This window comes from Anolis carolinensis, chromosome 1 (assembly GCF_035594765.1).
Source record: "Anolis carolinensis isolate JA03-04 chromosome 1, rAnoCar3.1.pri, whole genome shotgun sequence".
Classification (NCBI taxonomy): domain Eukaryota; kingdom Metazoa; phylum Chordata; class Lepidosauria; order Squamata; family Dactyloidae; genus Anolis; species Anolis carolinensis.
The window spans coordinates 163,551,284-163,576,123 of NC_085841.1; the positions used below are offsets into that span (position 1 = coordinate 163,551,284).

At 39.6% G+C, this 24,840-nt stretch overlaps 2 protein-coding genes across 2 annotated transcripts in view; one reads left to right on the forward strand and one right to left on the reverse strand.

Moving 5' to 3' along the window:
- The first annotated feature begins 57 nt into the window (after positions 1–57).
- On the forward strand, positions 58–15,362 carry crls1 (cardiolipin synthase 1). Its single transcript, XM_008115147.2, has 7 exons — positions 58–523; positions 6,154–6,291; positions 7,115–7,244; positions 7,903–7,988; positions 11,043–11,111; positions 12,158–12,249; positions 13,348–15,362. The coding sequence occupies exons 1-7, from the start codon at positions 74–76 to the stop codon at positions 13,433–13,435; spliced, it is 1,053 nt and encodes a 350-aa protein (XP_008113354.1). The 5' UTR covers positions 58–73; the 3' UTR covers positions 13,436–15,362.
- A 169-nt stretch (positions 15,363–15,531) lies between these two features.
- The window catches only part of mcm8 (minichromosome maintenance 8 homologous recombination repair factor), a 28,375-nt gene continuing 19,066 nt past the window's right edge, over positions 15,532–24,840 (reverse strand). The window contains exons 13-19 of the mRNA XM_003215277.4: positions 24,627–24,768; positions 22,178–22,373; positions 21,727–21,946; positions 20,032–20,241; positions 19,068–19,144; positions 17,830–18,019; positions 15,532–16,669 (exon numbers count right to left, since the gene is read on the reverse strand). Coding sequence (XP_003215325.1) covers positions 16,577–16,669; positions 17,830–18,019; positions 19,068–19,144; positions 20,032–20,241; positions 21,727–21,946; positions 22,178–22,373; positions 24,627–24,768 — 1,128 coding nt within the window. The 3' untranslated portion in view covers positions 15,532–16,576. The remainder of the gene's footprint in view (positions 16,670–17,829; positions 18,020–19,067; positions 19,145–20,031; positions 20,242–21,726; positions 21,947–22,177; positions 22,374–24,626; positions 24,769–24,840) is intronic.

The window sequence follows — 24,840 nt, forward strand, 5'->3', positions numbered from 1 at the left end:
AAGGCTCGATGGCGCCGTAAAGCGTGGCGGCGTCGCAAAAGTCACCATGAGGTAAGGCAAGAGGCTGCCCTGAATGGAAGGTGAGCAGGGGGAGCTGAAGGGGAGGGGCACGTCCGAGTCGCTGCCCCTCCTCTTCCTCTGCCCAGCCCTCCTCCCGGGTGCGGAGCTTCCCCGGTCCGCCCCAGGCATGTTGACCGCGGCTTGGCTGGCGAGAGGCAGCGCCGGCGGCTGGGGGCTCCTGAGGAACGCGAGCCCGGGAAGGTCCTTGCGGGCCACCGTCGCCGCGGCAGTTGCTGGAGCCTCCACAGCAGAGTTGGGAGGCGCGCGCCGCAGAGACCCTCGAGCCGCACTCGCGGCCTCCTCGCTGAGCGGCCTCGCGCCCCCCTCCTTCTCCCCGCTACTGCGCCTGCGCCGGACGAGCTCGGTGCCGTTGCTTGCCTCGTCTGCGTGGGTTCCCTTTTGTCGCCGCTGCTCTCGCTCCGACGGCTCTTCGGAGCATGGAGCCCCCGGCAGGCCCGAACTGGTAAGCTGGCTCCTTGGCTCGGCAATTGGACTGCTCGGGTTCAAGGCCTTCATGGAGACAGGGAGCGCCCACTTTCCTTGACACCTACCTGACAGGGTTGTTGGCGTGATCTAGTGGCGCCACACTATTCAGCCACTATTCATGGTTGAGTCCAGCATTTCCCCATAAAAACATAAAATCACAGAGTTGGAAGAGACCACTTAGGACATCTAGTCCAACCCCATTCTGCCATGCAGGAAGAGCATTATTAAAGCAACCCCGACAGATGGCCATCCAAACTCTGTTTAAAACAGTGGTTCTCAACCTGTGGTTCCCAAGGTGTTTTGGCCTACAACTCGCAGAAATCCCAGCCAGTTTATTGCCTGTTAGAACTTATGGGAGTTGAAGGCCAAAAACATTTGGGGACCCACAGGTTAAGAACCACTGCTTTAAAAGTTTCCAAGGAAGGAGCCTCCAACACACTCCGAAGCAGAGTTCTGCTGTTGAACAGCTTGTATGGTCAGGAAGTTCTTCCTAATGTTCAGGTGGAATCTCCTTTCCTGTCATTTGTTCTGAGTTCTAGTTTCCAGGGCAACAGAAAACAAGCCTGTGCCCTCTTCTTTATGACATCCTTTTATGTTTAGCTATCATAGTTCCTCTCAACCTTCTCTTCTGCTGGCTAAATCCAGCTCTTTAAGATGCTCGTCATAGGAGAATCATGGTCTCCAAACTTCTGATCCTTTTAGTCGCCCTCCTCTGGACACCTTCCAGCTTGTCAATATCTCTTTTGAACTGTGGTGCCCAGAATTGGACACAATATTCCAGGTGAGGTCTCACCAAAGCAGAATACAAAGGCACCATGACTTCCCGTGATCTAGACCAGGATTGGACAAATGTTGGCCCTCTAAGTCTTTTGGATTTCAACTTCCACAATTCCTAACAATCTACTTGCTGTTAGGAATTGTGGGAGTTGAAGTCCAAAACACCAGGAGGGCCAAAGTTTGCCCATGCCTGATTGAGATCCATCTCAAAAAGGGTATATTCACCAAGCCCTTTGCAACTTTGCCCATGCAATTGTAAGATACTACACTTAGGCAGAAAAAGGAAATGCACAGATACAAGATAAGACAGGAAGTCACTCAGATACAGTAAGTTTGTCCATGCCTGATCTAGACACCATACCCCTTTTGATGCAGCCCAAAATCCCATTGGCTTTTTTAGCTGCTGCCTCACACTGTTGGCTCATGTTCAACTTGTTGTCCACAAAGACTCCAAGATCTCTTTCACATGGACTGTTATTGAGCCAGGCGTCACCCATTCTGTATCTTTGCATTTCATTTTTTCTGTAGTATTTTTAAATTTACTTTAGTGTTTAGAATTGAGCTGTAGTGCCCAGAACATACTGAGGTCCTTTTTACACAATGAAAACAAAACAAAAACTCAACAAACCAGCAACCAGGAATACAATAGACATGATCAGACTAGAAAGGGCTGGGCATAGACTTGTGCAAAAAGTAGACTGTAGGGTCAGGGTGAGGGGTAAAGTGCTTATCGATAAACTTGGGCTGCACATTCATGAGCAGGGATTAACGGTAATCAAATGCACACTGAAACATCCAAGTTTTTAAATCCCTGCAAAAGGCGGGCAAAGTGGGGACTAGCCTAATCTCCCTAGGGAGGGAGTTCCAGAGCCGGAGGGGCCACCACCGAGAAGGCCCTCTCTCTTGTCCCCTCCAACCATGCTTGGGATGGTGGTGGGGGGTGAGAGGAGGGCCTCCCTGGCAGGTCTTAGAGCCCGCACTGGTTCATAGGAGAAGAGGCGGTCGCGATGACAGGACCCGAACAGTTTAGGACTTTATTGGTGATAACCTGCACTTTCAATTGGGACCGGAAATTTATTGGTAGCCAGTGGAACTGCTTTAGTAAGTGTGTTGTCCGCTCCCTATAATTAGTTCCAGTTAGCAAACTGGCTGCTGATCTTTGCACCAGTTGCAGTTTCTGGGCCGTCTTCAAAGGCAGCCCCACGTAGAGTGCGTTGCAGTAATCCAATCTGGATGTAACTTACTCTATGGAATCCTGAAAGTTGTAGTTTGATATGTTCTTTAATAATAACACTATGTAACAAAATTTAAAAGTTTCTGTTCCTGGTTTGAAAGGGTTACATTGTGTTTAATTGTGCTGTCGTTACTTTGAAAGTACAGTAGAGTCTCACTTATCCAACATAAACGGGCTGGCAGAACGTTGGATAAGCGAATATGTTGGATAATAAGGATTAAGGAAAAGCCTATTAAAAGGATTAAGGAAAAGCCTGGGGCTGTGGCGCAGGCGGGAGAGCAATGAGTCACTGACCAGGAGGTCATAAGTTCGAGGCCCGCTCGGAGCTATGTTTGTTTGTCTTTGTCCTGTGTTAAAAAGGCATTGAATGTTTGCCTAATATGTGTAATGTGATCTGCCCTGAGTCCCCTTTGGGGTGAGAAGGGCGGAATATAAATGATGTAAGTAAATAAATAAATAAATAAACATCAAATTACATTATGGGTTTACAAATTAAGCACCAAAGCATCATGTTATACAACAAATTTGACAGAAAAAGTAGTTCAATACGTAGTAATGCTATGTAGTAATTACTGTAATTAGAAATTTAGCACCAAAATATCACAATGTATTGAAAACATTTACTACAAAAATGTATTGGATAATCCAGAATGTTGGATAAGCAAGTGTTGGATAAGTGAGACTCTACTGTAGTTGTGATTCTCCAGAAACTGCCACAAACTACAGTAGAGTCTCACTTATCCAAGACTCGTTTATCCAAGGTTCTGGATTATCCAGTGCATTTTTGTAGTCAATGTTTTCAATATAGCATGATATTTTGGTGCTAAATTCGTAAATACAGAATTACAACATAACATTACTGTGTATTGAACTACTTTTTCTGTCAAATTTGTTATATAACATGATGATTGGGTGCTTAATGAGTAAAGTCATAACCTAATTTGATGTTTAATAGGCTTTTCCTTAATCCCTCCTTATTATCCAAGATATTCGCCTATCCAAGGTTCTGCCAGCCCGTTTAGCTTGGATAAGTGAGACTCTACTGTATGTTGAAATGACATTTGTAACCCAGGAACAAAAAATCGTGTTACATAGTGTCATCTTCTTCTTTCTAAGCTATGGAGGAGTTACCATTGTGACTATCGTTTCCACAGGGCTTTGTTTTGGGCATCCTCAAGTCTCAGGTTGGCAGCATGTATGTCTTCCTTGATGGTGTCCATCCATCTTTTCTTTAGCAGTCCACATGGTCGTCGTCCTGCAATCTCCAAATGTAGTGCTGTTTGTGCTATTGAAGGGGGGTGAAATCCCTGCAGGGCAGCGGACCATACTTGTTGTATTATTGTATAGTAGCTTTATCCATGTTACATAGTCTTCTGGTATTCCATGTGACTGTAATTTGATAAAAAAAAATTGTACTTTGTAAGTAGTTGTCCTACTCAAGAAACCACTGTTCTACAGGTGCACCTACTAGTTTCAAAACCCTCAGTTAATGCTACCTACAGTTAAAAGCAACCTGATCAGTTCAGTGGCTTCCCTCTTCCTTAGGCTCCCTTCTCACACACTTGAGGAACTAAGAATCAAAACTTTCCTTCCTGCTCTAAGATTCATCAGTGATGCTACCTACAGTCTTCCTGTAAACAACCTAATCCTACCTGTGCTGGAAAATGTTTCCCGTGTGAGCCTGCGAGGTTGCTCAATGGAGGCTGGGGTTGGTGCCAGGTTGCTGGGGATAAGCATTTGATATGGTGCTGAGCCACTGGAAAAAGTCAAAATCTCCCATCTGATCTTGGAAGCTAAGCTGGGTCAGCTCTGGTTAATATTCCCCAGTTAATGCCAGGTGCTGTAGGCTACAATTTATTAGAAGGGATTCACAAAATCACTTCTGAGGATTCCTTGCCTAAGGAAACTATGAAATCTGTGGGGTTGTCACTTGAAAGCACATGTATGCGCATACACATATGGTGTTGATCTATGGGAAGAGCACATTCAGATTGCTTCATAGCCATGCAAGATAGTTGTGCTTTGTGTTTTTTCCATGTGCAAAAATGGGGCTATCTAGTGAATTGCATTAGCTACTTCTGTTAAAATGTACTTTATAACTTTTCTAGCCTCAGAAGTTGCTTCTGCAATCTTCTATTTCTAAAATATGGCTCATGTGAGTAGTTGGTTACAGGAGTTAGCCAAATACAAACCCATACTACTTTATGGAGATTTTAGATGGACCAACTGGATGAAGTAGTAAAATAGTTGATGACATACAGCTGTATTCTATAAGTTCTTTGGAAGCAGCTTTGGCCAAATACATTCTTCATCAGGGGCTGCATTTAAGTACAGTGTTGGCTTTAATGTGAATAAGCAATTATAGGCCTAGATTCAGTTACACTATGTAACAACATTAGAAAAATGTTCTGTTCCTGGTTTGAAAGTGTTAATCCTGTTTAATTGTGTGGTACTTACGGTACTTTGAAAGTAGTTGTTATACTCCAGAAACTTTGTTTTTGTGACTGTCATAAGCTATGTTGAATTGGTTGAGACTTGGTGAGGTATTAATTGAAACACTCTTAGCAAAATGTGTTGCAGGATGTCTCGCAAAAACTAAGTTTTTGCAGTTTAATAAACTTTTTCCATGTTTTCATGATAGAACCAATTAGAAAAATTACATTTTAAGTCAGTGGCACTTACAACATTGGCATCACATTCTATTTGATGCAGTGGGTCTACTTAGTGACGGTTTATGCCATTTGTCAATTTCTGATGTAGTGTTGGTGTGCACACTTGTCAGGATCGTCTATTCATATATTTAACTGTCTTTAAGTAGTATGTTGGCTCATACGAACAGCTTTCAAGCTTGGTATGTATGTGATCTAAGAGATGCAGAATGTTCTAGATGTTCAAAACCTGTTGTTCCCATTATCCTTCAACCATGGCCAGATGGCCGGTTAAGACTCAATTTTGCATATTTAACATCAGAAAATACCAATTTTTCGAACACAGAACTGCACTTGTGGACATTTTGGCTTCCCTTCCATTTTGGCAGTCTGAAAATGCCCTGTGTTGGAGCCTTTCTGGAGAATCTGGTCCTCTGATAATCAGGGCCAAGTGTAATGTCTGGAAAGAAATGAGAGACTTTTCAACCGTATTTATTAGGACCCTTCCACACAGCCATATAACCCAGAATATCAAGGGAGATAATCCACAATATCTGCTTTGAACTGGGTTATCCGAATCCATACTGCCATATAATCGAGTTCAATCGGGACTTTATCCAGCTGGGTGGAAGGGGCCTTAGACCAGGTTGGTCTTAAAGGCTATGTGTCAGTAATAATTTATAAATAGGAACTGTAAGCATTAAAATTAAAACTGCATTTAAACAAGGTTTAAAAATTATTTGAAAGTTCATTTCAATGTAGCAGTTCTTTTCCTACCTAAAATTGCAAGTGACAATCTTTTCTTTTGAAATGAATATCTAGTTAGAGGTACTGTGCATTCTGGAATCCACACTCACTTTTCATTTCATTGTTAAAGTATATTGAGTTCAGATAGTGAGCATTTGGTTTTGAATATATCTAATTTCCTGTTGCTTTTGCGTTTTCCAGTATGAAAATCCCTGGACAATACCCAATTTACTTTCAATGGCAAGGATTGGCTTGTCACCAGTTTTGGGTTACTTGATAGTTGAAGAAAATTTTAATATTGCATTGGGCGTATTTGCTCTGGCTGGTGTGACAGATCTGGTAGGTATTTTATAAGACCATTTGGAATCTATGTTGGTTTTTCAATGGTGTCTTTTAACAGTACAGCTAAGTTTCTCTAGGAACAGATACCTTATATACTCATTTATAAGTCTAGAAATTTTAGTCAAAAATTGACCCCAAAAAACTGGGTCAACTTATTTATGGGTCAATGTAAGTACTGTACCATAATTCGTGTTAAAATTAAGTAAAATTGTGAAGGCAAAAGCTTAGTCCATCCCTGGAGAACCTAAAAAAAGCAACAATAATTTCTGCTCTCTTCACCATGGTGCCGCTTCTGGCTTTTTGATTGCCTGCCTGGGCAATCAATCTCAGTGACCCCATTTTGCCTCCAGTTCTATTAGTTCTCAACATCCTATTTTGTTGTTTAAAAATATTTAAAGTACTTTGTCTACATTATGGTAGTCAGATTTAATATAAACTTGTCTCACTGAATTTCTTAATTCAGCATATGCTCGCATTCTTTGAAAATTTAGTTGAGATGTTCAAAATAGATACACAATACTTCATTTCATTATAAAATCTGTTAAGATAGAATTGTAAATGATCTGTGCTCTTCACCTTCTCTTAGTCAAACCCTTCTCATCCATACCATGTAGCAAACATCATTTGAAACTGAGCAGACTTAAAAAGCAGCTGGGGATGTGGCATAAAATCTGTTGCTCAAAGAAGAAATATTGTTGCTGGGAAAAATGAACCCTTGGGCACATTTAGATAATCTCTGTGGATCCTAGTCATTAAGGGTCAAGAACTTGAAAATGTGTGCTTTTATTTTCTACCTGACTATGTAATATATTGTTTTCAGCTCGATGGCTTTATTGCACGAAACTGGGCCAACCAGAAATCTGCTCTGGGGAGTGCTCTGGACCCCCTGGCAGATAAAATTCTTATCAGTATCCTTTACATTAGTCTGACCTATGCAAATCTTATTCCAGGTAAGCATAGTAACTTATTTTTCAAATATTTATTTTTTAATACATTCTGAAATGGCAGTCCTGTTATATACTAATTAGGTAGTAAGTCTCAACAAACTCAGCAGATATTATGGTATTTCTGTGTGGCAAATGAATGCTCTCTGCAACTGCAGAGATTTCTGTCCTGTGCCTGAAATTGAATTCGAGTGACTTAGAAACATTAAAATGATGAAAATAACAAATGTTATGACCACCTGCTGTAACAATTCTGTGTGCTGTCGATTACCTACTTCTAGTTAGGAAGCTTGTTTGAGTCTAGTTGAGAGGGAGGATTGAAATGTAGTAATTGTGACCCACATTAGCTGTTGAATATGACTGTATGCATTTTTTTGCATCAGAAGAAAAATTCAAGTCTTCTTATGTAACAACCACTATATATTGGACAGTAGACTTGTCTTCTACATCTGTCACTCGTATACGGTACTTTCAACTTTGGGTAATAAATATGTGGGCATCAAGCCCACCCAACTTAAAGTAAATTGAAGGAAATAAATTCAAAGGAAATTTTCCTCTATCAGTTATTTGGTTTTTGAATGCTGTATATGAAGGCACAGTAGTATGAATTGTTCTCCTACGTGTAGCTGTTTGTATGTAAACATACAATTTCATTTTGTTTCAGTTCCTCTTACATCTATGATCATTTTGAGGGACATTGCATTAATTGCTGCTGTTTTTTATGTACGATACAGAACTCTTCCTCCACCAGTAAGTATAAAAATGGTTACTTGATTTGTTGTCGAAGGCTTTTATGGCCGGGATCACAGGGTTGTATGTATTCCGGGCTGTATGGCCATGTTCTAGAAGTATTCTCTCCTGACGTTTTGCCCACATCTATGGCAGGCATCCTCAGAGGTTGTGAGGCATGGAGAAACTAGGCAAGAAAGGTTAATATATATCTTTGGAGAGTCCAGGATGTGAGAAGAGTTCTTTGTCAGTTGGAAGTCAGCATGAATGTTGCAGTTAATCACCTTAATTAGCATTGGAAAGGTTTGTCTCTTGCCTGGAGGGCATCCTTTGTTCAGAGTCATTAGCCGTCCCTGGAGCTCCTCTGCCCTCAGAGTGTTGCTTCCCATCTACTATTCTGATTTTTGAGTTTTTTAATACTGGTAGCCAGATTTTGTTCATTTTCATAGAATCATAGAATCATGGTTTCCTCCTATCTGTTGAAGTTGTCCACATGCTTGTGGATTTCAATGGCTTCTCTGTGTAGTCTGACATGATAGTTGTTGTTCACTATGGAAGAAGAAAAGGGAGGAAAACTGCCATTTCTAGATATTCTGGTCATCCGCAAACCCAATCAACAATTGGGCTACACAGTCTACAGAAAACCTACACACACAGATAGATACCTTCATAAAAACTCCAACCATCACCCAAGTCAAAAAAGAAGCACAATCAAAGCCCTGACAGACCGTGCACAAAGAATCTGCGAACCTCACCTCCTTCAAGGTGAACTAAAACACCTAAACTGGGCTCTCCAGACCAATGGATACTCCACCACAGACATCAGAAGAGCTGCAAGGCCAAGAACAAGCCATGAGAGTCAAGACAAAGATCCACCCAGAGGGAAGGTGTTCTTACCATACATCAAGGGAACCACTGACCGCATAGGCAAACTGATGAAGAAGCACAACCTACAAACTATCTACAGACCCACAAAGAAAATCCAACAAATGCTACGGTCAGCAAAAGACTAGAGGGATCCTCTCTCCTCTGCAGGAGTCTACCGGATACCATGCAGCTGTGGACAAGTCTACATAGGGACCACCAAATGCAGCGTCCAAACACGAGTCAAAGAACATGAAAGGCACTGCAGACTAACTCAACCTGAAAACAGCCATAGCAGAGCACTTGATGAACCAACCTGGACACAGTATATTATTTGAGAACACAGAAATGCTTGACCAACAACTATCATGTCAGACTACACAGAGAAGCCATTGAATTCCACAAGCATGTGGACAACTTCAACAGAAAGGAGGAAACCATGAAAATGAACAAAATCTGGCTACCAGTATTAAAAAACTCAAAAATCAGAACAGTAGATGGGAAGCAACACTGAGGGCAGAGGAGCTCCAGGGACGGCTAATGACTCTGAACAAAGGATGCCCTCCAGGCAAGAGACAAACCTTTCCTATGCTAATTAAGATGATTAACTGCAACATTCACTCTGACTTCCAACTGACAAAGAACTCTTCTCACACCCTGGACTCTCCACAGATATATATTAACCTTCCTTGGCCAGTTTCTCCATGCCTCACAACCTCTGAGGATGCCTGCCATAGATGTGGGCGAAACGTCAGGAGAGAATACTTCTAGAACATGGCCATACAGCCCGGAATACATACAACCACCCCGGTTACTTGATTTCTCAGATCACATCCATAACTTTTCATGTGTGATGTAAAAATATTCGGCAAAGTAAAAAATAAACCTAAAATTGGCAGTTTATTACAAAGTAGTTGAGTGCTTAGGGCAGTATAAATGAGAGCTACTAATTATTGTAAAATTAGGGTGTGGATTGGGATCTTGTGCCTGCTCATTTGTTAGACCAGAGCTCCCATCAGCCCCTATTAACTAGTACGGTCAGTGTATAGGAGTCAGGAATTTTTGTCTAGTAGCATATGGAAGGTTGCAGGTTTCCCATCACTGAATTAGGTGGTAGCAGAGTATTTATAAACAAAATACACCAGTTTATATTAACAGGTAATCCGTCTTTTAATGCACTTACTTATTTTTAAAATGACTTATCATTTTTCAACCCACTAGTTTCTTGGGGCAATGCACAAAGCATAAAACATCTTTGAATAAGAATTTTTTAAAAAAAATTTAATACACGCACAGACATCTGATACAATTACTAGACTCCAAAGACAATTCTGTCTTTAAAAACCAAATGCCATACAATACAATACAATATTGGCTGTTGGAGGCCCAGCAAGGATGAAGCAAAACTTAGTTCAGGCATTTCCAAAGCAAGTGGTGCTACAAAGATCCTGCCTCGTGTACTCAAGAACTTTGTCAAGGAGTTAAAATATACCCCTTTCTAAAATTCAGAAATGTTGCCTTCAAAATTATCAATTCTTTTGCTTTCCCCACATCTTTTCCTCTTGTATTTCCAACACATTCCTTTCTGCAGTTGTTGTACCCAGCATTCTGAATCTCCTTGAAGTTACGTTGTCATTCCTCCCTCACTGTCCCATATGCCTTTAACTGTGTACTTCTTTGCCTCCCTATCTCTCCACAAAACGTACATGTTCCAGGGCACTTTTGGAACAGCTTAGCTCGAATTCCTCTGTTTTGTTTTTCCACAAACTGATGCCTTCTAGAAATGATAGGAACAACAGCCTGTATAATTCCTCACCTTTTGTCATTCTGCTTGGGGCTGTTGGAACTGCAGGCCAGTACATCTGGAAGGCAGCACTTTGAAGTAGCTGCTCTGTTGGAACCACTGAAGTAATTGCAAACATTCACATTTGACCTGTCATCATTTCCCCCTTCCTTTGCTGCTGTCCTGTGTTTACTTTTTGATTGTAAGTCCCTTAAAGTCGGGATATTTTATACCTCTTTTTTGTAAAGCACTGTGTGTATAAATGGCATTGTATGTCTGAATATGCTGTTAATTATAATTATGCAGAGGAAGAATGAACATACTGACTTTATCAATGTATTAATTTGGTTTGATTAGCATGCATGTGAAGTAGAGTTACCATACTTTTCAAATGTATAAGACACAACAATCTTTTCCATCTTTCTCAGAGAACACTTAGTAGATACTTCAATCCATGTTATGCCACTGCTCAGTTGAAACCAACATTCATCAGCAAGGTAAAAGTATTTGTCTATCTTGATATGTGTGTGTGTGTGTGTGTATGAATTATTAAAACATAACTACAAGAGGTTGGGGAGGGGAATAATGAAAAGAAACAAAGGTCAAAGAAATGCAGAAAATATGAATATGGGTTATGCATGTGTGTAAATATAAGATTATAAAGCCCAAAATATATTTTCTTTGAGCTGTGTTTAATGTACATGTGCATACATACACACACACACACACACACACACACACACACACACACATATATATATATATATATATATATATATATATATAGAGAGAGAGAGAGAGAGACCCCGACCAATTTCTACCACATACGGATGACCAATTTCTACCACATACGAGTGTCGTTGGGACTGCCATCCGCCTACTTTCTCCCTTCTCCAAATTTGAGTAGTCTCCATGGCAACAGTCTGTCAATGGTGGGCAGGTTCTCTTTGTGACTTCCTTTCTTTCCTTCATTTCCTCCATACACCTCCCTCTTTCTTTCTTTCCTTCCCTTCCTCCTTCCCCCTCATGCAAATGATATCTAGCAGCAGCCAAGCTTTTGCAGTGTCATCACAGAGGGCCACTTAACTAGCCACAGCCAATCCACTTTGATCCTTTTCTTTCCCAGGCTCAGGGCCTGAAAGAGATGGCTCTTTTAGTTTAAACCTCTCAATTATTTTAAGTTAAGTAATGAAGGGTAATTATGTGTGTCAAGTCTGGTCCACATCCATCTAGCCATGTAGAAATCTTTGTGGTACAAAGGTACCAACCAACCAACGTACATACATATATTGACTTTTACACCTATAGTTACCATTACTGCCAAGATTAGCCTTCCTCATCACGGTTTAGATTTAGATTCTCTTAAGGATGATCCAGATTATTTAGGTAATAGTATTGGAATCCAAATTATTTTTAGATTGTACAAGTTTGAATAAGGCTAACTTATACCACACAACTAAGCACTTTTATTTCCCATTGTTTTAAGTGGTGCAAAATAATGTTAATATTGTGTGATTTAATTTTCACTTAAATCTTTCACTAGGTGAATACAGTCACACAGCTTGTTTTAGTGGCAGCTTCTTTAGCAGCTCCAGTTTTCAATTATATGGACAGTGTGTATCTTCAGACTTTATGGTATGTAAGCCTTATATTATTTATGATATTACTAATTTGTGAGAAAACAATTCAGGAAAAATGTGGCAAATGTATAATAGAGGAGCAAGTAATTTAGAGATTTTAGATCAACAGGTTGCTTAAATGATATTAATCAAAGAAATTGGGATACAGTTGGTTCTTCACGTTTACAGGTTTGGCATTCACATTTATTTGTGGGTTTGTCGCCCCCCTCTTGAGGCCCAAGGCTACTGCATATGGTCTTGTACTTTGGGAGGGGGGGAACACTAGTGATTGCCATAGTTGCATCTGTAGATACTTGGGTTTTTTTCCATTTTAGTGGTGTTTCTGTGCCCCTAACCCCTATAAATGCGGACGGGTGATTGTGACTGTAGTATGTAACCTGTCTAAAATCTAAACAGCTCAAACCAGTTAGGTTTGAGATGGTTTGCAAGCCAGTCTTATGCATGATTTATGAGAGTAAATCCTACTGAGCGTGTTTGGTGGGAACAAGGGAGATGGCCTTTTCAGTGGCTGCGCTGATTTTTGCAACTCCCAAGAGAGACCAGGATGGCCCCATCCCTGCTTGCCTTTTGTTGGCAGGTTAAAGCATTTCTTTGCCATCAGGCATTTGGGGAAAAGATGAGGGGCACGCTGTTGGAGAGTTTATAGGTGAGATTGCGGTGTGTGGCTTTAAATGTACTTTAATTTTTATTGTATCTTAAGTGTATTTTTACTTTTGTACCCATGAAACAATTTTTTTTTAAAAAAATTGTAATTTTCTTATTTAAAAATATTATGTTGTGTTACATGATTGTAAGCTGCCTTGAGTCCCTATTGGGAGAAAGGTAGGATCAAAATAGTTAATAACAATCCTAAATCCAAAAGTTCTACTTGTAGGAAATCATGCCTTGGGTAAGAGATGTATGAATATTGAAACTAGAGATACTAAGATACTATACCTATCTAATCTTGAGAATCAGGAAATCCCGTTGTCAGGGCCGTAGCCAGAGTGGGGATTAAGGGTTCACCCCCCCCCCCAAATGTGTCAGGTTAAAAAAAACTGGTTTACTCATGAATTGGTTGCTTGGAACTAATATAATCTATTCCTCCCTGAAGGTGTATCACAGCTGTCACCACCACAGCATCTGCATACAGTTACTATCATTACGGGCGAAAAACAGTTCAAGTGCTAAACAACAAATGAAGCCTTGCAGAGCAGCTGCTTACCTGCCATTCATTTGATATTGGGAATGTTAACTGCATCATTTTGGACTTCAACTATGGATAAAGAACTATTCTTTTGATAACTGCCTCGGCAAAACCACATCTTCACAGTGAATTTAAAATGAAGTTTTGATCATGTAAATACACAGACTTTTCAATCCAATTTTTTTAATTTGTTACAAATAAAGTATAATTTTTTACCGTAATGTACTTACACACATGTGAAAATCCTTGCCTGGTATCGTATGTTTCTGTTCACTGCTTTTCAGAATTTTGCACATTTTTAAAAAGCATTCAGGGTTGTTGCGTTACACCCTTTGATGTATCTGAACAAAAACAGATCTGAAGGATAATTAAGGAGCACTTGGCACAAGCAAAGTCCAACTTAGTTTCATTGTATTCAGAATGTGATCTAGTCAAAGCGAATTGATCTTTGGGATCGTTTTGTGGCACAGTGTAAATATGCATGAAGTAGAGCTCCTAGCATATTACTTTGAATATCACAATCCTCTGCAAACTTAAAAGTAGAGCTTATGTTTAAATTGCAGCTGATCATCCTTGCATCATTGCTGGGGCCATTCAAAATAAAAAATTGAACACTTCAGCAGTCTGATCCTCATATTTGCTGTGCTGCTTTGTAAAAATTCAAGAAAGGGCATTCACCATTGTTCCAATCCACGATATAGCACGATAATATTGGGTAAACATGCTATCGGTTCTTAAGAATCAAACCCCTGATTTAACAAAGTAACCATAAGCCTTTGTGGTAGGACAAGTTATAAATGTGCTATCCATAATTTGAACAGACTTCTTAAATGTATTGGTAAAAGGAAAAATCTGATAGAGCATGGTGTCTAATAAAACCGCTGAGTTAGCAATTTTAAATCTCAGCTTTTTGGTAAGATCTTGCTAGGTACACTCAGTCAGCCTTAGTCCTCCTTCTGGGAAGAAGAGTGAGTTGATTTATAAAGGTTAAAAACATATGGGTGAAGCATTATAAACAAGGTATTGGCTAAATGTCAAGAATTGTTGCCTTATCAGTATGGGGATGTGTTCTTTCTATGACATTCAAATTCCAAATCCTGTTCACAGATGGATTTTGAGGCTTGTGCTGATGTCCTCTTTTATTTGTCTTTGTATCTCTAAACACCTTTCAAATTAAATGCTGACTGTGACATTAAGAGCTACTTAGTACTGAATATTGTATTAAGTCATGACAATACAAGGAAAAACAATGCTTTTGATTACTAGAAGTGTTGCAAGAAATAATGGGACTTTTGGAGATGACATATGGTTAGTGATACTACTAGCATATGGTCAATTTCTAGGAAAGCTGTTGCCAGGAAAGAGTTGATCTCAGTAATTTAATAATTAGAGAATACAAATTTAATCCCAAAGGACTGTACTAAAAACTAGGGTCACTGATTTTTCTGGTTTCTGTAGTTCATTAGACAGTCACATTAAAGGAAGCAGATATGCTAGGTTTTTTTTGTCTTATTTGTACCACTTTTAAGAACTGTACAGATCACTTTTTAAATGTCTTATTTAAAAATTGAACAATCTGCAAGACAACTGCCAGGGGCCAGTGTGTGAGCATGTAGGATGTTTTGCATGTGACAAGTGAGTTACTGAACTGTGTAGGGATTCATCTACATGATTTTGTGCATGTTGCATTATGCTGCTACCTCCTCAAAAATGAAGGCTTATGGAATAGAATTGCGGGAATTGGTAGTTAACTCAGTGTATAGGAACAATTAATATATTTTTATATTTGAACTTGTATACAATTTATAAAGTGTGTTTTGAAAACACTGTTGTTTGATAGTTCTGTGCAAATCCTGGATGCTGCAAAATTGTGCTGCAGTATAAAAAACAGTTTTCGTTTAATAAAAACCTGTGAAAAGGGCTGCACTCATCTCCCACTTTTGGTGTTTCACTGCAAAATAAAGCATGATAATGAAGCCACTCAGGTATGTTCTTTAAATTGGGCAAGGATAAATGTTGCACATTTAAACACGTAAAATAATTTAAAAGGACTGTAGCCTTCAAAAGTATATATCATAATAAATGCCAGTCTTTTAATACATAGACTTCTCTTTATTCATTGCTGGTTTTAAATAATCCAATGCTATACCCATTTTGAGGCAGTTTTGCTTATTCAAGAACACTCAGAACCCATCATGCAAACAGTTTGCCTTTGTAGTTTAAAATGTAATTGTTACAATGCATCTGTAAATATATACACAAATTTGTTCAAGCAACTTGTTACATTCTAAAGTTCAACAGGAACATTTAGAAACATTAAATAATGGCATTTTGCATCCAAAAATATTATGGTTAATAACACTGATACTCACCGCATATTAAAATGTGTCTATTCAGGGGGAAATCATTAAAGTATAGTTAAGAGTTCCACACTTCCTTCTTTGCTGCCGTATATAGCATGGCTTCCCTGCTTCTTTCCTATATACTGCTATATGTAGATTACTACAATATCTGAATCAGCAAGCTATAGTTCGAAAAGGAGTGGAAATAATGCAGTCCTCAAAATAATTGACTACAAAGCCAAGTAGTCACAGTCACTGGTAAGGAATGAAGCCCCACATGCAAAAACCCATGTGATTCAGACTCCTAATAAGGGGGAAATGAAAAAGAGGGTGGGTTAAATAAAAAGTATGAAGGTGGATTGTCTGAATTCATACATTTGTTTCCTGCAATATACAACACTGAACTCCACCAAACATCTTGGATTAGTGCAGTTGCAATTAATGCTGTCAATTGTCATTGGAAAGGGAAAAATAATTTACATTCTTATAGTTGCTTTTGAAGACGAAATAAACCACTAAGTCAGTCCATTTCATTTGTTGCCACCTTTACCATTTGAAAATACCAATGGTAGCCAAAGCAGTTTTCTCCATTATGACAATACTGTGTCTCAATACTCTGTGCAGCTATGCTGCTCACAATATGATAGTAGTTGGTATACTGGCAATTGGTTTTAAACAGAACTTTGCATCAAAAACTTGACTGGAATATATCAGTCATACTACCCTTTGCTGTTGACCTCTTCTTATCCAGCTCAAATGCATCTCTTCATTTTTTTCCCATTTGTTAAATTCCTTCACATTGTCTGAAGCTGATATAATCTAGGACCCTTTTTTAAGAAATAGCCCTGATCATTTAAAGAACTGATGAAATTTTCAAAATCAGTCACCTGTAAAATACAACAGAGGCATTACCTAATTAAAAGAGATATTAAAATATACATTTTTGTAAAATGTATAACAATATACATTTTAAAATCCTTCCCTTTAAGAAGCTGGTAAATATTAAAACTTTGAATATATTTTAAAAGAATAATTTCATCCCAATTTTCAGTGTTCATGCAGTAACATACTACAGAAAGAAATTGCCAGACTGCTGGATATAGTATGGATATTAGTCTGCCCAAGAAGAAATTTCCTGCTTCTTGGCAGGGGGTTGGACTGGATGGCCCATGAGGTCTCTTCCAACTCTACTATTCTATGATTCTATGAAATGTTTCATAATATGTAACACGATTTCTGTTCCTGGGTTATAAATGTCATTTCCTAATTGGTCGATCATTAAAACATGGGAAAAATTTATTAACATTTTTTGCAAGTTTTTGCAAGACATTCTGCAGCACATTTTGTTACAGTCTTTCAATGAATATCTCATAAAGTCTTAACCCATTCAAAATCGTTTGTGGCAGCCATAAAAATGAAGCTTCTACCTAGAGTATAACAACTACAGTAGAGTCTCACTTATCCAACACTCACTTATCCAACGTTCTGGATTATCCAACGCATTTTTGTAGTCAATGTTTTCAATACATCGTGATATTTTGGTGCTAAATTCGTAAATACAGTAATTACTACATAGCATTAATGTGTAATGAACTACTTTTTCTGTCAAATTTATTGTATAACATAATGTTTTGGTGCTTAGTTTGTAAAATCATAACCTATTTTGATGTTTAACAGGCTTTGTCTTAATCCCTCCTTATTATCCAACGTATTTGCTTATCCAACGTTCTGCCGGCCCGTTTACGTTGGATAAGTGAGACTCTACTGTACTTTCAAAGTAAGCACCACACAATTAAACAGGGAACAACACTTTCAAACCAGTAACAGTAACATTTTGTGACATAGTGTAAGCAACAAGATTTCATATTCAGGCGCAAAATGATGAATCAATACAATTTCCAAATATATAGGACAAAAGTCAACAAAGCTGCAGCAATATGATTCTATTTTCAATTTATAGAAGTAAAGTGTCTAATGTTACTTGGGTGATGACATTAACAGCCAATTTCATCCCTCCCAAATATGTATTATTTTAAATTTGTCTTACTTTTATGTTTACTTCCTTTGCAATCTGCCGAAGCTGTTGAAATTCAAAGAGGTTGTTGTAGGTTCTTTCTGCAATGCCATGGAGGGCAGAAACAAATCTCTTTGCTTGTGACCTGTTGCTCATTCCTGAACCGTGTTGAGAACGCTCAAAATCCAGCTTCCCAAACTCATCAGAATAAGTCCCCAGCATGCTTAAGGAAGGAAAATGTAAACACAATAACTTTCAAAGGAAAACTGCAAACCAGGCAGGAGACTGTATTTCAAACATAATGCTTGTAGCATTTAAGTCATACTGATTTGAAGCTTCAGTTTTTTAAAACAAGGCATGGTATCTGCAGAATGGTATCTGCAGTTTCAGAAAAGCACATAATAACAGCTTTATACACAGAAGAGGCTAGTACAGTAAGCTCTGTCTACAGCGAAAGTCAAGATTTGATCAAGGCCGGGGTAGTGGAAATGAAAAATACTGAAGAGTAATTTTCAGCAACTATGGAATCCACAAGGATCAGGATGCAGGGACCATGTGGAAATCTCATCTTGTCCTCAGTTGCTACCAACTATAATAATTGGCTCATCTGCATGAAAAAACACAGTGCCTAACAACCACTCTAAACCAGCATCTCTGATGTGCATATGCATCGCGGAGCAGATAAGCACATTCGTTCTTGTAAAGGAGAAAGCTACACATGCCTAACAAGTCCGTGTGGGGATCACAGAAGCAAATGTAAAAAATACCTGCTTTTACAGAACTCCACGTGTGCATTAGCACCCCACAGATTTGTGCCTTGCTCTAATTATGATTGATCAAGGATATGGAAGAATTATGGCAATACTCATGGCTATTTTGTGGCCCCCATAAAAGTCACATCCTGAATTATCTTTAGAAATTGAAAACGGCCACAATCCCTGTAGTGACATAGGAAGGGCATTGTCATCTTTGTTAAACCAGTTGTTTCGTTCCAAGACATAACTATTTTGCAAACCAGTAGTGATTCAGAACCTGTTTTGAATAAAAGGCATCTCCTGGACCTAAAACGAGCAGAAGGGGCTCAAAACATTGCAAAACTGTTCTCAGAGCTGTTGTTGGATTCAAGGGCATTTTGAGTTTTTGAAAATGTAAAAATAAATAAATAAAGGGGTTGGGGTGTGTGCAAAGGAAGCACCACAGGTTTCCAAATCATAGTGAGGAATGTACATACTCCCTAGATCTCAAGTAATTGCAATCTAAAATGCAATTACCTGTATTTCATTATTTCCACAACATCCTCAGCATCTTCTTTGGTAGCCTTTTCTCTTAATTCTAATCTCGATCGTGCCTTAAACAGAAAACAGAATTAAAGTTATGGTAATGTTATGTAACAACTAACCCATTTTTCTTTCATGCATCTGATAGGACCTCATATATTGACACCTCTCGGGGGGGGGGGGGGGGGATGTCTTAAAACAGGCCAGTTGCATCACAAACTTTTTGCCTCTTTCCCCGTCTATTTTAGGCCTGTGGGGGCTAAAGTGACTGGGAAGTTGGGAGGGACTTGGGGTCACACTGAGGGCTTTAATATGGCTCATGAGCTGTACAGTTCTTCTTATTCTAAAACAGAGCTGCTCAGCCACACTCCCCTGGAATATTAGGAGGCTATGAGAAGTCACTAAAGATTCCTAGAGATCATGACTGGAAAACAGAACTGTCTTCACATTGTATGAAAAAAGTTTCAACCTGGATATTATTTCAAGGCTTCCTCCAAGGGAAAAAAGGAAGAGAAAGGCTGCTGTATAGGATATAGAGGAAAAAATCTGTTGTATTCTACAATTTGAGCTTTGGGTATTTCCTCCTGGTTACTGAATTTTGTGAAATCAATTGTTTCTTTTAGGGGTTCTGCCAATGCACTTGCTGAGCTGTATTCATGACATAATAATTGCTAAATTGAGAGCTAAAATGGCCTATGCATTATCTTGCTAATTACTGGAGTGAAGGCATGACAAATGGGTGCAAGAAGTTACAGCTGAATAGCAAGTCAATTTTTCATAGACAAACCATCTGGACTGAAAAAAAAAGATTTTTAAGCTAAGCAGAATAAATAGTGCTAAGTTAGGCACACTTGCACTGTATTCTCCACCCATCATGCTCACATTAAAATCCACTAATTTTTCTCCAATTATTCATCATTGCGAAACTCATGCCTAACAAACAAAATGAAAAAGATACCTCTGTAAGACGTATTAATGATTCTAGTTGCCGAGTAGTGATGGGGGTGCTATCTGCTCGTTGGCTTTGCTGTCGGAGCTCAAGGTAGAATTGCTGGAGGACCTGAGCAGCTTCTGGGGAGAGCCTGGGGTGCACATACTGCCGGGCATAGCCAACGTACTTCCTGAGCAGTTGGTGCGGAATGGGGTCAAAGCTTTCTCCTGGAACAACCTAACAACAAAAGCGTATTGTCGAAGGCTTTCACTGACAGAATCACTGAGATGTTGTGTGGATTCCGGACTGTACAGCCGTGTTCTAGCATCATTTTCTCCTGACATTTTGCCTACATCTGTATCTGGCTAGATTCTCTGAAGATGCCAGCCACAGATGCAGGCAAAACATCAGAAAAAAATGCTGCTAGAACATGGTCATATAGCTTAGAAACCACACAACACTCAAATAAAAGCATAGTATGGGTGTTACAGTTTCACTCGGTTGACCTGCACAAGAAGACTATCGGATATGACCTACAGCTATGTTAGAACTGAAAGTCCTAGGCTGAACTTTGATCACATTCACAGTCATTCCCCTAACTCAGAGTTATTACATCCTTGTTAGCATACATTCTTTTAACACTGAACAAAAAACCTAAACTACCATAGATATTCAGGTATTAGTTGAAACATTTTAGAGAAAAAAAGCATAAAAAACTGAGTTGCTTTATTCACTATTCAATGTGAGTACCTTTCTCTGGTGTAATGCAAATTCGGACTTTTTTGGAATGTCTAGATAGAAAAATGATGGCAGCTCTTTGAGGCTTCCTTGCTGTGGCAGAGAGTAGAGGGGCTCAGTGTTTCTTTGAGATTCCCCCAGAATGGACTAAACACCTTCCTTTCTGGGCTGTTCAGAGCAGTTTATATATGAGTAAACAAGTGTAAAATCACTTTTCAAGCTCCTTTGCTAAGCTGCCATTTGGTGCTGCTACTGTTCCCTCCTTGACTAGCGAGGCCCTATGCTTACTCTCCTATTCCAGCTCCTTCTCTGGCTCTGGCGGCAAACAGAAACGGATAGCGATTCCATACAAATGCACGATACTAAAAAATTGCTCTCAGGTTATATGCATGAGGTAAACGTATACATGATTGTGTGTGGTAAACAACAATTGTAAACAAAAAACAAACAAAAAGCAGAAGAAAACAGCAGATGGCAGCAAAAGGATAATTAATAGTTGGGCAGAGAAAACATATTGGGAAGAAGGAAAAGAAAGAGAAAAAATGACAACTGATGGAAAATAAAAGAAAACTGATGGTAAATAGGAAACGAAAGGGGTTTATGAAATCAAGATGTTTCAGAGTGATGCCTAAAAGCAACATTAGTAGGTAAATGCATTTTAAGAACATATAAAAATAAATATCCACCCTGAATCCCAGTTTAGGGTAAATGTGTGTGTGTCGGGGGGGGGGGGGGATAAAGAAATAAGAGGAAATTTTTTTAGACAGGAACAAATTTAAGACTCCTTGCACAAGACTAGCCATGAGAGATCATTAGGAGATAAGGAGAACTCTGTGCTACATGCTAAGTTGCCTCTCTTCTGGATTTCCTTTTGAAATGAAAAAGAAAATACAGCCAAAGCATATCCTTTTCAAAGCACCCTGCATTAATTTTATAAGTATATGAGATAATACAGAGAAAAAAACCTTGAACATAACATGCTACCTTTAATCTCTCTGATAATGGTTTGTCTGAAACTGCTTCAAGGACTGATCTATTTGAATTCTGGGAGTTTGGGCGGGTCACCACAGCGCTGCTACATCCAGACTGTTTTCCACCTCTCATTGCCATAACATGTTCAGAAAGCAAATGATCGTGATCTTCATTTGGAATATCCAGAAGTATGAATACCAAGTCAAATCGGGACAAGAGAGCACTTCCCATTCTACATATGGGCAAAAGCAGAACAGATACAATATTAGTGTGCATCTGAGAACTGAACACAACAAATCTCTCTGCAAGCAAGGCATACCTGAAAGCACAGTAATAACAAACACTTTGCACACCAATTTTAGCGTTTTTAAAGCTTTTAGCAAACATTATATAACAATATAATTTCTTAATTTAAAATTCTTCACCCCTGCAACTACATGACAGACATTTACTAAGAACTTACTTTAAATTCTCAGACACAGTTTTGGCTTTATTATAGTGTCCTCCAACTGGATTTGCTGCAGCTATAATTGATGTCCTCGCTGGCAAGCTGCAAACAATGCCAGCCTTAGCAAGACTGATACTCTGCTGCTCCATAGCTTCCAACAAGGCTTGGTGCTGGCTCCCCATCTTATCAAACTCATCTATTCCACAAATACCTAAAAACAAATGTACGCAAGTAGAAAGTGATTTGGCAAATATGTCCCTCCAGTGTATTCAAAATAAACAAATGAAAGGTGTCAAATGAAGGGTTTTTGGAAGGATATGTAAACTTTTGAATCAGAACTCATAGGCCCATGGCCATCCTGGCAAATTAAAGCTTCCAGAGGAGGCCTGGCCAATTGGATGGCGGAGGTTGTAAATACTACTTTACAACAGGGCTATATTCCAACCTTTTCTAAAAGGCATTCATTTAAAGATATTAGATATTTTTAAAAAACTTCATTGGATCCTATCTCTGCAAGTAATTATTGGCCAGTCCCTAATCTTCCCTTTTTAGACAGGTGGCAACACAACTCAAGATTTTGTTGGATGAAACAGATTGCCCAGAACCATTCCAATCTGGATTCAGGCCTGGTCCTGCGACAGATAAAGCCTTGGCTACCTCGGTGTATGATCTAAACTTGGACTTTGACAGGGGAAGTGTGTCCCTGGTGATTCTCCTGGATTTTTCAATGACATTCAACCATAGATCATTTTACTGATATGAGACTTGGGGGCATTGCCTCGTGTTGAATCTAGTCTTTCTTGGCTCAACTTTCCCAGAAGATGGTGCTACAGCAGCTTTTTAGCCATTAGACACTCAGGCTCAATACTATCCCCTGTGCTTTTTAGCATCTACATAAAATTACTGGGAAAGGCCATCTGGAGCTTTAAGGCTGGTGTCATCATGATAATGCCAGGAATTCTGAAAGTTGAAGACCGAAACAGCTGGAGGACTGTAGATTGTGCAGGCCAGTCATGAAGGATTATGGAATCACAGAATCATAGAATCCTAGAGTTGGAAGAGACCTCGTGGGCCATCCAGTCCAACCCCCTGCCAAGAAGCTGGAAAATCTCATTCAAAGCACCCCTGACAGATGGCCATCCAGCCTCTGTTTAAAAGTCTCCAAAGAAGGCACCTCCACCACACTCTGGGGCAGAGAATTCCACTGCTGAACAACTCTCACACTTAGGAAGTTCTTCCTCATGTTCAGGTGCAATCTCCTTTCCTGTAGTTTGCAGCCATTGTTCGGCTTCCTAGTCTGCAGGGCAGCAGAAAACAAGCTTGCTCCCTCCTCCCTATGACTTCCCTTTGCATATTTATACATGGTTATCATGTCTCTTCTCAGTCTTCTCTTCTGCAGGCTAAACGTGCCCAGCTCTTTAAGCCGCACCTCACAAGGCTTGTTCTCCAGACCCTTGATCATTTTAGTCGCCCTACTCTAGACACATTAGATGTGGATAAACAGACTGATACTTGAAGATAAAGTGCTGCTGATCAACAAGAAAGCATCCATGGGATTGTAGCCCATATGTTCTGGATGGGGCTACACTCCTTCTGAAAGATCAAGCTCACCACTTGGGGCTGTCTTGGGCCCAGCACTGCTCCTGGAAAGGTAGATTTCTGCACAGGCCAGGGATGCCTTTCCTCAGATTTGGCTGGTGAGTTAGCTTAACTCTTTCTTGACGGAAGGCAAATCTTGTCACAGTGGTTCATACTGTAGTTTCCCCACATTAGACTACTGTAATGAGTTCTATGTGGCGCTATCCTTGAAAAGGTGCCCAGAAACTGCAGCTACTCAAAATATAGCAGTCAAACTGGTGTCAGGTGTGCATTTTGGAGAAGGTATAGCAACAGTATTGGAAGGACTGCACTGCCTTTCAGATAATTCCCAAGCTCAATTCAAGATACTAGTGTTGATCGACAAGACTGCTTCTTAACCTGTGGGTCTCAACCACAAATGGGACTCCTTTAGCTCAATGTTGGGGTTCCCATTTTTTTCTGGATGTCACCTAGTGGCTAGACATTTACACAAATCTGTTGTGTAGTGTGAACGCTGCAGAAAGTGCCTCAGTTGTACTTCATAAAAAGTTGCCTGTTTAGCAAGCCTTGCAAATGCTAATCTATTGTCAATAAATGTTTTACTGTATACTTATTTTATATATTCATATATTCAGGATCATGTGCAATTTTTTTCGGTCAAAGGGGGTCTTGAATGGAAAGGTTTAAGAAGCCATGATCAACAAAGCTCTAAACTGCTTCAAGCCAGGATATCTGAGAGATTCCTTCTACACAAGTCTGTGGGAAATTTGAGATCTTCAGAGGAGGCCCTGTTGCACGTCCCAATATCTCATGAGATTAGATTGGTGCATACATGTAACAGTGCTTTCTCTGTAGCAGCACCACAACAGTGGGACAGATATAATACCTTGATCTCCAAGGACAAGGGCACCAGCTTCCAAAGAAAAGTCACCGGATGAACTGTCTCTGGACAGAGTTACCGTCAGGCCAGATGTAGTAGTGGCATTGCCACATACATATACACCACGAGGTGCAATGTTGCACACAGCCTAATGAAACAACAGAAAAAGACAAATTTTACACACTGAAAATTAACTACTAAATTCTAAATGAATTTTATA